Here is a 15,617-nt window from a genome sequence, read left to right on the forward strand (position 1 = left end):
GTCCAAAGGAATCTAAAACACCATGAAAAAAAGTGTTAAATCATAATGATTTTATTTCTTGTTCATTTCTCATTGCTTATCATGATCAGCGCCGCATTATACCTCCATTAAACTTACATACCATACTGATTGAGGTAGGTCATTGGTGTTTATGCTTGCATCGGAAACAAGTTTTCAAGTATCCAAGTGATGTTGAATCCCCTCTCCTCAATGCAAGCAGCCATCCTGTAGTTTTGTAGCTGTTTGCTGATATGTGTTTGTCCATAATCTTCGTACTCTTAAGATCAAAAGTAATATAACGATGGAATCGAGTACATTCTATTCATCTAGGATTATGTTGCTGCTTGTTTGACATGAATGAAATTGGTCTATACCGTCAGGTGTATAGATTTCAACTGGAATAGCCCATTTTCAGCACAGTTCTTCAGCGATTTGCCAATTTGGCGCAGTTTATGGCGTATAAGGAAGTGGGGTTCTGATTGGCTAATTGAAACATGTCATTATCACATCGGCACCTCATTCGCTAGTCAAACTGTGTAGCAATGCGTGACCTAGTTCTTTTTACACGATAATCAGACAGAGCAGATGGACACCACTGAAGTAATTTGCTGAATAGTATAGAGATGTACATTGTTGTCAGAGAAATCAAACATGTGGACTGAAATGTTCCATAGACTTCAGTTGGATCTTTGACCTTTAATGCAGGTCAAAGTGATGTCACATTGGGTCAAAATAGATCATATTCAGATACAGCATTTTGTGTCTCCAACCAATATTTTCAACTAGAACTTGAACGATGATTTGTTTAATATTAGCCAGTGTAAGCTACATGTAGGTATTCATTGTCATTTAGACCAATGTCAGTTTATCATTGTCATCTCAAAGTTGCATGTAATGTGTTGCCTCCAGTGTATCAACATGAGTGTGATATGATTTCAGTACAAAACATTCTGTGTTTGTGTTAATATCACCACCATTTGTTTTCTTCAAATTTAGTATGCAAGTATGAGTGCAAGATTTGAGTTGCTTCTTGTCAAAGCTATGATATAGGCCTATATGCTAGAGATGAGTGGGAGTACGCTTTTCTGACACCCAATTCTGGACCGTCCCTGTCAGCAATTTATTTTTCTCCTTGGAGATGGACCAACCTGTTGATATTTGGAAGAGCGAGTTGGGCAACGGTCGTTCCCTCGCCTTGGAACACTTGAGTCCCGGGTTCAAGCCCCAGCCATGCCCAAGGACTGTGTGTACTTGGTTTATCCCAATTCATGCTCGCTCTCACAGGTTTTCTACAGAGTCACCGGTTTCCTCCTGCTTTCAAAATCGGTGATTAGTTGTTTGGTTATCAAAAACTTCCTTCACCCAATGGAATTTGGGGAGCTGCACAGATAATTGGTGGATGTTACAATCTAAGTGCAGATAGGTTTGCATTGGGTTTGGCTGTAACCGGCCTAGTTCTGATCAGCGATCTAATTGTGATGATTTTACAAGTAGTAGCAAATTTACAGTGCTTTGAATCCTCTGGAAAAATGCACTATATAAAATCCAAAATTTGTTTATTTATTTATATTCTTTTTAGTTTTTGCAACCCAGAATCCGTACACTTCCCTGACTGGACCTATCATGACGAGCTCTATCATGTGAAAGGCGCTCTAGAATTTTATCATAAAACGATCCCAGATGGAAATTGATACGTTTATGAATTTCTAGGGTCTCCTGCTCATCTCTAATATATGCATGATGAACAAGAATGGGATCATTGTGATGGAAGATGTTTGTAAGAAAGTTGTACAAATCATTGCATTGTCATTTAAGTACTCACTTTACAATTTGTGTATCTTGCACTTTGTATGTTAAGTTCAGAAAGACTTTCAAGACACTGTATTTGCCCAAGTGTGTAGTAGATCAGTTCATGTATTGACATTCCAATATACTGTACTGATAAGCCAGGTATAGGTCTACTGATATAGCCTATATGTTTGGAATTTTGGGGTTGGATTTTGACTGGATCTCCAACTAAACACGGAAGTCCAGAGTAACAGACAATTGTTGTTTCAGAAGTAAACATGCTTTCTGGATTTGAGAAATGGACAAATGAGAAATTATAGATATTGAGTGTGGGTATATATTTGTCATTATTAACAATTTTGACACAAAAATAAGTCTCATTAATGATACATGATGCAATTGCAATTGCAATTATTGTTGCTGGATATATGCTTACCCCCTCCAACATATCAACAAAACCATCAGATTTATTTATTTTAGATCTGCTTTGTACAAGAGTGAGATCAACCTTGCAGCTTGTGCCAGAGTGTGCGCTGAAATTTAGAGCTGGGATAACGTGCGATGTAAATATCGCGATAGTTGTGTCAAGAAATGTAATGTACCCTAAAAAAGACCTTAATCTCCCAAAGGGGGGGGTAGATTTCAAACAGAGCCACCAATTCAAGTAACCCACTTTACCTCGGATTTTCAGAAATTTCTAGACCCCTCCCCCCCCCCCCTCATATGAGGTGGGATTATAATCTGGCTTAGGACTATACCCTGGACAGTATGGAATTGGGCTACTCACAATGTTATGTAATGAAGTAACATGTTGTTTGCATTTTATATGGTTGTGCCATGCCAGTTTAAGAGAGAAATGTTGCTTGTATTTTGCATGGATGACCGTACAGTCTTGTATTTTGTAGAAATGTCAGAAAGTAAGTTTCCTATTGTGGCCGCCTGCACAGGTACATTGTCCCCAAGGTACCTGATTGGTACACACACAGTGCCTACAAACTACCATGATACCAATGCTGCTACTGCACAGGACCCACCAGCAGTGGTACTGCACTAGTACTACACTGGTACTGCCCAGTACCCGCCAAGTACCTTGATGACAGTGTACTTCTGTATATGGCCCCAATAGAAATCTTGTAGTGTATGATTTGACCAAAAAGATCATAAATACCAAGGAGTCTGGACTGGTAAATCTGCCAGGTTGGATTGCCACACATGGGGACTAAAATGGTGTACTTAGGCAGTTATCTGGCAAAGGCCTGAAATTGAACAATAATTATTAGGATCTTTAATTTTGAGTGTTACAAACATTTGAGCATGTAGCACAAATTAGTGCATGCTCTTTCAGCAAAGCATCAAGAACTTTAAATATTAAAGCTTTCCAGGCACATGGCGATATAATCAAGATATAATCAAGAGACAGTGTATTCTTTTGCCCTGCATGAGCAACACAGACACATGGCAGAGTCCAGACTCTTATTTGGCTCTTGCAATTGAAATCCTTACACCCCCTGTGGAAGGGGTACATTACATTTCTTACATTACATTTCATGAATCCGAGGTACATTACATTTCTTGACACAACTATCGCGATATTTACATCGCACGTTATACGCGTGCGATACACTCTTTTCATGTGCATTCACCTGTATAGGAAGGACCTTGTGCACAGAAAATAGGGAAAGTATTTAGCATATTAAGAGGAACAAGCTCCGAGATCCAGCGTGAAAGTCATGGAGTGTGAAATTGTCTTATTTACATAACAAGGCCTAACTTTTTTTAGAGCCAACACCCTTAATATCAATTTAGTTGAGAGCGGATTTCTCATGTATGGGGGTGTATGGATTTCAAATGGAATAACCCGTCAATGTAATCTCATGGATTCAACAGAAATAGAGCAACTTATGGAAGGGTATGACTTCCTAACATAGGCAGATTTCCTGGCAGATATACAGACTCTGTCCATCATTTCTTCTATTTTTAAATAAATGATTATGTCAAAACACCTTCAGTAATAAATCAAGGCTAGATATGTCGCCAAAAATAGACCGTTTTGACGCAGATTAGTGCGGGACACAAATAAAAAATAATGCAGTATTCAACTTTTGATATTTTCAAAACTGATCTCTATCATAAAAAAAATAGATATCTATACATGCATATGCATAGCACTTGGCTATGAGACAATTGAAAAGTTTATGATGCTTTGGAATGGTTTCAATTGATAAGATTTATTATGGTGTGCAAATTGGAATATAAATACCAGATTTGTTGTAAGTGATAGATAGTTGCTAAGGTGATAGGCCAAGAGGTAATATTATGATGTCTGCAATATCTGAAATATATGTTGGGCTAGCTTTGTCTGCTTCTTTGAGATGTCATCAATCAACAAAGCTCCTGGAGCACAAGTTGTTAAATCATGCACCTCAACTATTTGTGGCATTTATTTTGTTTTTTGTATGCAATTCTATGTATAAAAATATGTGTTGTTTATTCCACTACTTACATGCCTTTGTAATGTTAGACTAGACCATTTTTCAACCTGATGTGGCAGTGACGTCAGTGCGCATTTCAGATCAAGGAAAGAAGACACAAGAGATTTTCATCTATCACCAGTGGCCTGGCCAAGAGACCAATCAAGAAAGAAGTTTCTATCATCAGTAGCCTGACCAAAACACCTCACAAGAGAGAAGTTTCACATACGTGTACCCAATCGATAAAAAAGTTATATTCTTACAACCATTATAACATGTATTCAACCCATTCCCTTTACAGGAGGCACCAGAGAGGTCTCTTACAGTAGACGTAGACACGGGAGGTAGCGGCTCAGGAGGATACAGTAGTGCAACCTTACCCAATCTTAAAAAGCTTCATCATGTAGGAGGGGGAGTAGCGGGTCTTAATCGTACCTCAAGGAGTCTCCAACATCATCACTCACCGGGTTCTAGTAAGTCAACATCTTTAGAGAATTTCTGCATATCCCAACATGCACTATTTATAGGTACCTTGTACTCTCTCTGCATACACAAGTTTGAACAAGATGCATTGAAGGTGAAGAACAACATTCAAAAATGGATAAATAGTACCCCCCCCGTGCTTTTTTTTGGCGTGGGGAAAAGCGGTCTGTCATTTTTGTAAGATTGGGGTTTTGCACAGTTGCTGACGTCGTAAGAGGCAAAGTTTCTTATCATTAGTACTCTGCAAAGTATAAAGGTATGTGCGACTCAATAAAGGTATGTGCGACTCAAGAGTACAGAAATATGAAACAAGACACATAGCTAGCTGCATGGGTGCCACCATTTTGTAACTTACAGGGGTGTGAGTGTTCCTCTTTTCAGCTGATTTCCTCTTTTTTTATTGCCAAAATTTATGTGTTTTCTTTTATTTTCAGTCCATATTTGGTGTTTTTACCCTGATTTTACGCTGTTTTCCAGCTTTTTTTAGTCATTTTCCTCTTTTTTTTAATCTAAGGCCTTTCACACCCCTGAACTTAATATACAGATCAGATTAGATTCCATATTTGGCAAGGAAGCCCAGCCTAACATATTATCAGACAATGGGATGGGACAGATAGATTGACAGCTACCATGGTTGCATCTTGATCGTCGGTACAAAAAGGTTACAATCATTATAATTTAATGGCGCTATTGAATGTAGCTGTTGTGGGCCTGGTGTGGTTTGATCAATTTAGGCTCATATAGTTGATGACATCATAAGTGCATGTCTAAGGTGACTAGACATACACTTATGTTCAAATGTTGTTCTTCACTGATGCTGTATTCAAACTCAATTGTATGTAGATGAGAGTATGCTGTATCCACTAGAATAAATTAACCTCTCTTCGGGTTTTTACATTCATAAGGTCACCATTTCTGTGAAAGTAATATTGAAAGGGGATTTTTAAAACATGGACTGCTGCTGAAAATATGCATGATTTTAATATTTAATTCCAGAAAAGTGGGACTTGTTATGCGATGAGTTTCGGTTCTGAATAAATTCAGAGGAAGCTTGAATTCACTTTTCCTGTGAGGATGTCCTGGTGGTGAAAAATTGGTCAATGACTTCCATAATTTTTGATCCAAATAATTCCAGAAAAATCATTTCTCTATCATCAGCAGTGTACTGATGCTGGCATGATTGACTGATTGACAAGCGTTATCTAACGACGCGGTTGATAATCAAGAGCCGGTCTTAAAGAATGTTAATGCGCGAATGGTTTGGCATGATTATTGCAGGATAGAAAAAAGTAAGAAAATCTCATCTTTAAGAATGTCGCATCATATTTTTGTTAATAGCTTGATGAAATACTCATTTTTAGAAGAAAAAATGTACAGTATATCCATTTTGTACAACTTGCCCAATTTTATCTTTTCTTTATTTTGCCTTACTAAACAAGCTTGGTCTTTTAAAATGTTTAATAAAACAATTTAAGTTTCAGAAACACATTCCCCAAAGAAGGAAGAGCCCAAGGATCAAAATTCAACACCATTGCACATTCCCCCAACAATACACGAACATTTCACAGAGCAAACGACAACGACGATAGAAAGCACAACAGTAGAGCATTCAACAACCTGGTCCACGTATACCACAGAGCCATCACAGAAACATCGGTCATCACAATCGACTGGTACCTGTAGCAGTCGTCGGCCTTCCGGATTCAAAAAACCTCAATTTCCCATTGATGTTGAAGGTGGACAATTGATCGGATGATGTTATTTGTGAAGATTGTTGAAAATATTTTGTGCAATTGTGTGTTTCTCACATGTTGTTCTCATGGTATTTGAACTTGATGTTGATAATAAGTGACCATCAGAAAATGAATTGAATTGGAAAAAGCTTTTAAATAGGAGTCCACCCTTTTGTAATATACAGTAAGCCAAAGAATTAAAGTACCAGTTATGTTCACTCCTGTATATCCTAAATAAAGACAAATATGTCAAAATTTACAAGCAGCCAATACCTATACTCTTTAGCTCTGATTTAAGACCTTGTTTGTTGAAATTGGTTGAGAATTGAAGTAACGGTGATCAAAAACCTAATGAAGAAACGAAATCAAAAGTTGCACTTTTTTGTGTTCTAATCAATGAAAGCACGACGCTAGTTTTAACGTGCTAATCAATGGAAGCGCAGCGCTAGTTCTCTTGTTCATGAACGCTTTGAACTCCCCTCACCAATTTCTGTTTTACAGGAATCAAGTCACATTTAAAATGTATTCATTTATGTGTCGCTTATTTCAACATCATGGTTATATCAACTACTGACCATTAATCATGATTTAAATAGTATACAAGTACTCACATAATTATCACCATGCCTTTTTTATTGTTCCTGTTGTGAAACCTTTGATTGGTTACAGTCCATTGTTGGATGGGGGTATTCAGTTAAAATCCATACACCCCTATGGAAGACATGACCTTAATCTTCCACACAAGGAGTATGAATTTCAAATGGGGTTACATGAATGAGTAACTCCATTTGAAATCTACACTCCTGTGTGGGAGATTAAGGTCATGTCTTCCATAGGGGGTGTATGGATTTCAATTGAATAACCCATCGTGTTCTAATATGTAATATCTCTTTGCTTCTAGGTCTGGTGAGTTTTATGTTTCCCAGAAATTATATAACTGTATGTAATCCTATTCCCAATGATAAGTTGACATGTACTATCTTTATTTTTGCATGATACATATATTAACCAGCCATTTTCATTTTTATTGTCTGCGGGTTTTAACATGTGTTTGTGTAAAATTTGGGCTATTCCAGTTGAAATCCATACACCCCCTATGGAAGACATAACCTTAATCTTCCACACAGGGAGTGTGAATTTTAAATGAAGTTACCTGAACATGTGGTTCCATTTGAGTGTGGAAGATTAAGGTCATGTCTTCCACAGGGGGCCTATGGATTTCAACTGGAATAGCCCAATGTTGTAAATAAAGACAATAAATTGTCCTTGGCAGGAAAAACCTCATGTGTTTTGGCCCCTGAACATGTTCAAAGCAAAATAAACCTCCTATAGGTATATAGGTTACATAGAAGGTTTTGCTTTAAACATGTTCAGGGGCCAAAACACATAGAATTGTTCCTGCCCAAGGAAGAAATACAGGTATCGCTTCTAGATTCTGTGGTGCATCACTTTTCTCATACAATACAGACCTATTGGGCAAAAAAAAAAAATTGTCATGTGCCCTCAACCGGCTGACCCTAAATCCTGAAAAATCAGGGTCGCAACTTTTTTTTATGATGATTTTTACAGATTTGTTTAAAAAATCAATGTTTTTCACTTAAAATTAATATTTTATTGAAAGACTAGTCTTAAATTAATTATCTAACATGTCTAACAAGTATCCAGAAGTCAAATGTCCCCTAGTTGAAGAAGCATTGTTTAATATTTGAGGGGATTTTTAAAAACTGAAGGTTTAAAATTTTTTTTTTTAAACAAATCTGACCGACCGACCCAACTTTCCCATTTTGCCCACTTGAGGGGAACACAACAATATTTTTTTTGCCTTAAGCCAAGTTATTCTATGCCGAAGAATGGTATCGTGTGTAATAAGGAGACGGTATATGCATGACAGAGGCTAAATACATTACCTTTATTGTCATTCATTAACAAAAGTTACAAAGTAGCATTATTGTATAAAAGTAATAAAAAACCTATTACCCTGAGACTCTTTACATGTCCCATATCCAATTTTGTTATTAATAATGGCTAAAACTCCTTTGTTTTTTCAATCTTTGTTTGCTCATAACTTTTGATGTTGAAGTCACAGCAGGGATGCAAGTTTCCCTGCTTTTGCAGGAATTCCTGCTTTCATGAAGTCCAAATTCCCGCACTTTTCAGCCCCTTTTGGAGGCTTTTGGCCCAGATTCACACACTTTTCATCCTTTTTCCTTCAGGTCAGCTTGCATCCCAGCTGTCACAGGTAGAAAATGAAAACAGTTCTAAAAGGAGTTCTAAATATCCATTTCTTTTTTTTTGGTCTGCAATACAGTACTTCTGTAATCATTTTCTATGTAAAAGATGTGCATGCATTCATGCTTAAACAAGATTTGTTATGTGGAATTTTAAAGCCGTGGTCGACATGCCTTATGTCGACATAATGTCGACATCGGTACGTATCCCGACATGTCGACATCAAAAACAATTCTTAAAAAAAAAATCGAACTTTGTCGATGTCGGTATAAGAATTATATTGACATGTCGACATTAAAAAATGGTGCCGACCACAGCCCTAGTGGAATTAGATGTTGAAAATAGTATGATGACTTATTTGCAATAAAATGTCTAATATCTACATCTGCTTTGATCATTTTGTGTGCACAGGTGTTGCACAAACTCTGCCTCGTCAAGCATTCTTGCGTCGGGTATCAGAGGATCCAGAGATGGACCAAGTACATCAGCAACAACAGCAGCCACAACAGCAGGCTCAGCAACAGCAATCACAGACAGGCTTACCAAGAGTGCAAGCTATATACTCACATGCTGCTAATGGAGACACTCAACTTAGTTTTAATGAAGTAAGTATTTTATATTAGTGGGTTTTGTATAGCAGTTTTGTTTCTGGAATACTGGATGAAAGCTTCCTCTCGGTAAGCAATTTCAAGTTTGTGAGAAATAAGAAAAGTTAAACAGTTTTGTTTCTCCTCGGCATGTAATATAGTGACTTGATTCTCTTAACATTTGTGGAATAATATTGTAGACACTATCCTTCATCGATCCAAATAATAAATTCCATCAGAAACCTGTTTTATGGCTGAAGAAACAAATTTGTTTCACATAGGAAGCATGTTCAGGTTTTTGCAGTCACTGCCAATTAAGGTAATGTGTGGCTGTTCATATACACTGTCTTGAGCATCATGGGAGAACAGTGTCTGAATTAATGCCCTGAATTAATGCGCCCCCCGCATCCTGGCGTGCCCCAAATAATACCAACCCCACCCTTACCAAAAAATTTGGAACATCCCACCTGATTCGGACCTATTCCTTGTTTCTGCACACTGGACCGGCAGAACCAAACTTTTGTTAACCTGATCCCGATCCGTTCTAGCTTGTCCAAATCTGATCAATGTTAAATGAAAACTAAGAATGGCTTACATGTATGCAATCACCCATATTCAAAATAATTATGGATTTATAATTCCACGCGAACTTGCACTCCGCTGAAGTGAAATTTTACTATTAATAAAGAAAAAAATTAGTGAACACAACGCCACTGTTGTAGTATACTTCTGGCGATACACATATATAAATATGATATTTTCTTGTGATCCCGACTCGAACCGAAAAAAGAACTCCGGTCCATTTCAATTTAGCGAGAACTCTCCCCGATCCGGCCTAACACGATGATATATGCCCGATCCATAAATTTTCTTAAAATTTCAATCCGATCCACTTTTGGTCTGGATTGGTCCAAGGTACTTAGGAATTTCGGGTTGCCCCTCAGGGCGTTAATCTGAATACTTAAAGGATGCCCAGGATAAAGAAGAAATTAAAAAAAAAAGCTTCCCTTGAGTGATATATACATGTGCTTCTTGTCCTTTTTCATCAGGGTGACATCATAGCCTTGGTAGGCCCAACTAACAATGGATGGTCATTTGGACTCAACATGCAAACCAAACGCACTGGTTGGTTCCCATCAGCGTACGCCCAAGAGATATCCGATGATTTACAACTGAATTCAGCTAATACGCCCAACCAATTATCAAGTCCTGGTCAGCAACAGGTACCAAGTCCTGTACAACAGCAGCAGCAGACCCATATGAACGGAAATGCAGGGTAAGTCTAATTTCAATAACTGTTACCGTTCCATAAAAAAATTGCTATTTCCCACAATTGCTATTTAATTCCAGCGTCTATATCGCCATTGCATGACACTCTGTCGATCGTTACGGAAATCAGTCAATTTGATGTGTTATGAATATGTTATGAGGGCATCCTTCCCAGCTAATACTACAATATTGGTTTAATTCAAAGTTGAAAAATGTTAATATCATTTTAAAACAAACTGTGGTCACCAGTAAAAGCTGAATTTTGTCTTACGGGTTGAGAGGGAATTTATGCGAAGGAACTAACTCTAAATCCTGGGTTAAAAATGAAATAGGGCTGTTTTTTATATTCCTAATGCAAATCAGCAAATGTAACAGAAATTGAAAAGAATGCTTTGTATTCAAGATGACATATGAAAGAATTACCCTAAATATGTTGCAAAATTTTGAGGATATTTTAGACAATTCTCACCTATTTTACACAAAAACAGAACAAAGTGTCTTCAAAACTGCCCTTATTTTTGTGAAACTACCACTGTTTTGCCACTTGAAGGGAGCTATTGTGTCAATCCAGACAATTAGTAAGTATATTTTGGGTTTGGACTTTCATTTGTTGGGGAGAAGGAGTTTGATGAATTTAATATTTTTAGGGGGGTTGCAGCTGCACATCCCCACCCAACCGAATCACGACCCCCTCCCCTAGCAGTGAGAAACTGCATCATGGATATAACTGAATAAAGTAGCGAATTCGCCTATAAATATTATTATTATACCTGCATACATTTCAGATCTCCTGGTTCACCCATGCGTATGGCTGCCGGCTCTAGTCTAGATAACATCTTAGATCCACGTAATGAGTACCCAGCACCTGATTACGGCATGACCACCACGCCTGGGATGGCTCCGGCCACCTCTACAATGTCTTTACCACAGATGCCCATGAGTACACAGATACACATGGGTCAGCCACCGTCTCAACAAGGACTGTTGACTACAGTTGGTAGACCGCTGTCTGATCCTAGTATGCAGCAGGTTAGTATATGCGTGCACAGACAGAGAGACAAGCACATAAAATTGTACTCACGCAGGTATACTTGCGTATGTGTTTGCCGACAAACGAGGACACACACAAGATTTTTCACCCTAAACTGTGGACCTACTTCCAACCGAGGACTGTCCTCGGTCTCAAACTGCTGCAAAAGACCTCAAATGCATGCTAGATGCTTTAAACGCTATTTGCCTGAAACCGAGGACCACATGTGTAAAAACTACCGTCCGCAGGGTTATGGCTAAAATTCCGTTTCGTATTATACACACAAAAAATCCGCCATTTTAGTCCACGGTTAGGCGATGAAAACATCATACACACGTCCTCGGTTAGATAGCAAAACACAATGTCCACATTTGGAGGCAAACACAGACAGGGGTGTGTGTCTGTGAGACTTGTGTGTGTCTTTTTAACCTGATGGACACGTGACGGACGCCTGACGGACCTCTTGTGTGTTTTTTTCCATCTACTGTGTCTTTTTGTTGTTGTCACTGGTTGTTGCTTGTGTGCCTTTTTCAATACCTTCAATACCTACCACCTCTATACCCCCCTGCAAAATCGACACACAAGCTAGTTTTGTACTAAAAAAAGCCACACAAGCATAGCCTCGTGAGAACACCCCTGCACACCCCGACAGACATACAGATGTACACCTCCATGTGTAATCGCCTCCTAGTGTGGACGTCTGAATCCATACTCAATCAACATTCCGAGGACGTTTTCCACCATTTTTTGTGTATTTTAGTGTGTATGACATTTTACCAGTGACTGAGGACATTATATCTCACGTACAATAGAGGACATATTTCGCAAATACATAACACATGCAAGTGCGGTCGTTTGCAGACCTTGAGCCAAGGATGGTCCCCCATATATAAGAGAGGCCCAAAGTTTAAATGTAAAAAAGTGAGAGACAAGCTCTCGCTCTCGCTCGCCACCCAAACTTTCTAGTGAGCGAATTTCCACTCGCCATAGACACTTAATATTGCTTGTTGTGATCTAATTTACTTTCAAGTTTCAGCACTTTCATTGTATTTGATTTATCGTAATAAATTAGCCTTAATCCATGAAAATGAATGAGAGGATGTCAACAGCGCATAAGTGTTTCATACTGGTATGAATGATCTTTCAGACCTTAAGAGCGATTCGACCACTCGCCTAGTATCATGCTAGCGAGTGATTGACCACTCGCCTTTAAAATCCAGATGGCAGGCCTGTTGTCATAACAAAAATTTGTATCTGTACCTTGCAAGGAATTTGCCATAACACCATCAAGGAAGGATATGAATCTTAATTAAATGTTTTCTTTAATTACCCATGTGTCATTTCCTTATGCAGGCATTTGATGGTAGTACAGGAGGCTCAGATAGGACAAGTAGCGGTAGTCAGACACCATCAACACCTAACCCTAACCAACATACACCACCGCTACCAGATTTAGATTATGACCAGGATCAGCAGGTGCTACAGGATGAACCTGAAGAGTAAGTGGCTAAAATAAATTGATCAGGACATTACTTTTTGTCCATGAACATCTAGAAAGATAATTGACCAATAATTCTGCCAATAAAATGGGTTGTTATGCTGGTTTCATACTTTCTGCCGCTTGCCGCTGAGTGGCGTGATGCTTCATCATGCCGCTTGCACTTGTCTGCAAGCGGAGCAGCAGACCGCTGAGCGGCAGCGGCATGACTCTGAAAGCCTCTCTTGCCGCTCAGCACCGCTCCAAAATCGTATTTTGTTCTGATATGTCAGAGTGGCACCCTCCGAGTTGATTTGAATTCAACTCCCAGCGGTGGAATAATCGATATATCGGCTTGCCGCTGGTCAACACTAGCGTTTCTGGTGCGACTGCGCAGTGAAGTAAAATCATATTCAAAATCCCTATTGGTTTGAACTGGGCTTCAATTTTCTCAGAACAGAAAATACCAATTTGCCTTGTCTTTGGCAATTACTTAAAGTTGATTTCCGTGATAAGAAATCAAACTTTTGGAATTAGGCATTTATTTTATGGCATGTTTTGCGATTTCCCTCATTGAGTGTAATGGTAAGTGTCCCCTTCGTGTCTGAGGGGGCGAGATGGAACAGCCAAATATCGACAAAAGCAACTAATGGGAAGAAGTGATCTATTGCAAGTGACGTCATGCCGACCGACAGAATGTGAAATGTTTATCTTTGATAATCACAAATTGGTAAGATTGCTGACAAATTCTCTTTGTTCATTATTGTTTCTAGAAACCCATTTTCAACGATATCCTTGCGTAAGACAGTAACCAATGACCGGTCAGCTCCCATGATTCCTAAGGATTATTCATTAGGTGATTACTCTACCAGGTAAGCTTGATAAATGGACTCTTCTATTTGATGTCCACATACCACCTGTATGTGGATATCAGAGGGGAGTATGGTTTTCAAATAGAATAGACACTTTAGTAATTTCCATTCCTAATTCTCGATTCAGTTGTGGAAGATATTAGTAAAGCCATATACAGGGGGAGTATAAAAGACCTAAAAAGATTAGGACCTTTAGGGAAATTTTTTTCAAATGATGGACTTCTTTTCCCCCAGCTACATACACTTTAAGTACATATCATTAGATTTAGAAAGTTTACTTTGAAGAAGGACATTTCTCGTGTTCAGAATGCAATTTGGTATGTCTTGTGTGCTCTCAGGTCCCATAAGAAATACTGTACAAACATCGCTACCCGATCCCTTAAAGTAAATCATCTCAGAAGCATGGATCACATTTCCATTGTTTTATCAAATTTTGACATTTTTTTTCTGCAGATAAATTTCACTGTAGCTGATAAAATAGATTGTCTGACAGATGTCTGCAGCAACTGAAACTTGAGATTTCATCTCATCTCCATGGAGACAGTTGCCATAGAGACGAATCAACATCCAGTGTGTGTGTATGGTTAAAGAAGCAATATGAAGGACACAGAACAGTAGAGGAAACTTAGGTGTCATGCTTAACCTTTTTCATTCAGTCATATTGATATTGAGCATGAGAAGGTAGCATATATATATATATAATATATTTTATTCCTGACAAAATAGTAGTAAATTTGCTCTCCAAATTTATATTATAGATTGATGGTAACTTATCCCAATGAGAGCTACCTGCCGATTGGCCAAAAAGAAGTTTTCATTATCAATTGGACCAATCAGCAACATTGTAAGAATAATTTCACCCATGCAAAAAAAGGGGGTGAATTATTTGCAAAGCTCCACTTTGATTGGTGATAAAAGTGAAGATATCACATAATTGACCAATCAGGGGCAATGTTATATCAGCAGGTAGTGCTCAAGGGGTTGATGCAGGTAAATCTTATGAAGTGTATAAGAGATAATGTAACTGAAACTTGTCACAGATGGGGACCAAATAAGGTACCTCAAACATTTATCTTAAAAGGCTTGAAATAGGACTATAAGTGGCATCATCAAGCATGAATGTTACATACGTTTAAACTTGTAACACTCAGCATGGGTGATGTTGGATGATGCGGAGTAATACGTTGTAATGGTCCCAGTAGAAACAGATCGGGTTGAAAGGGGATGCAGGGAATCTCACCATCAATAGTCAACCCTCTTTTGAGGTGGTTAATAGCGGGTGATAAGCAACATTGTTCCGTGCATAAACGGTACCGGTGATGATTTAGCGGGTATTGTGGAATTTACTTAAACTGTAATAAGCTGCCTACAGCACTCATGATCCAAATCTGACATTAAGCAGTTTGAAGTCCATAAATAAGTTTTCCTGTATTTCCAGTCGCAGTCGCCCCACTAAATGCATAGGGAATAGTTACATGCCTTTTGCTGAACAGTAGAAATTACCCATTTGGCATGGTTAGGGGGAATAAAAGCGCAATGATGTATGGTGTTCAGTATAAACATGTTGATAGACCATAAGATATACAAACGTGGCAGAGTCTGACTATTATAACCATTTTGGGCTGCCAAGAGATAGACAGTGGGTTTTGTTTATATTTAAGAAAGGGTAATGTATTAT

The 15,617-nt window shown here is 38.4% G+C and overlaps 1 protein-coding gene across 1 annotated transcript in view; it reads left to right on the plus strand.

Annotated features, from left to right (window-relative positions):
* Positions 1–15,094, plus strand: part of LOC140150695 (BAR/IMD domain-containing adapter protein 2-like) — a 118,708-nt gene extending 103,614 nt beyond the window's left edge. Inside the window, 8 exon segments of the mRNA XM_072172778.1 lie at positions 90–134; positions 4,561–4,732; positions 9,116–9,309; positions 10,341–10,567; positions 11,346–11,589; positions 12,944–13,089; positions 13,841–13,939; positions 14,393–15,094. Of these exon segments, the coding sequence (XP_072028879.1) occupies positions 90–134; positions 4,561–4,732; positions 9,116–9,309; positions 10,341–10,567; positions 11,346–11,589; positions 12,944–13,089; positions 13,841–13,939; positions 14,393–14,396 (1,131 nt within the window). The 3' untranslated portion in view covers positions 14,397–15,094.
* Positions 15,095–15,617: the final 523 nt, after the last annotated feature.

The sequence above is a fragment of the Amphiura filiformis genome, chromosome 4 (assembly GCF_039555335.1).
Source record: "Amphiura filiformis chromosome 4, Afil_fr2py, whole genome shotgun sequence".
Classification (NCBI taxonomy): domain Eukaryota; kingdom Metazoa; phylum Echinodermata; class Ophiuroidea; order Amphilepidida; family Amphiuridae; genus Amphiura; species Amphiura filiformis.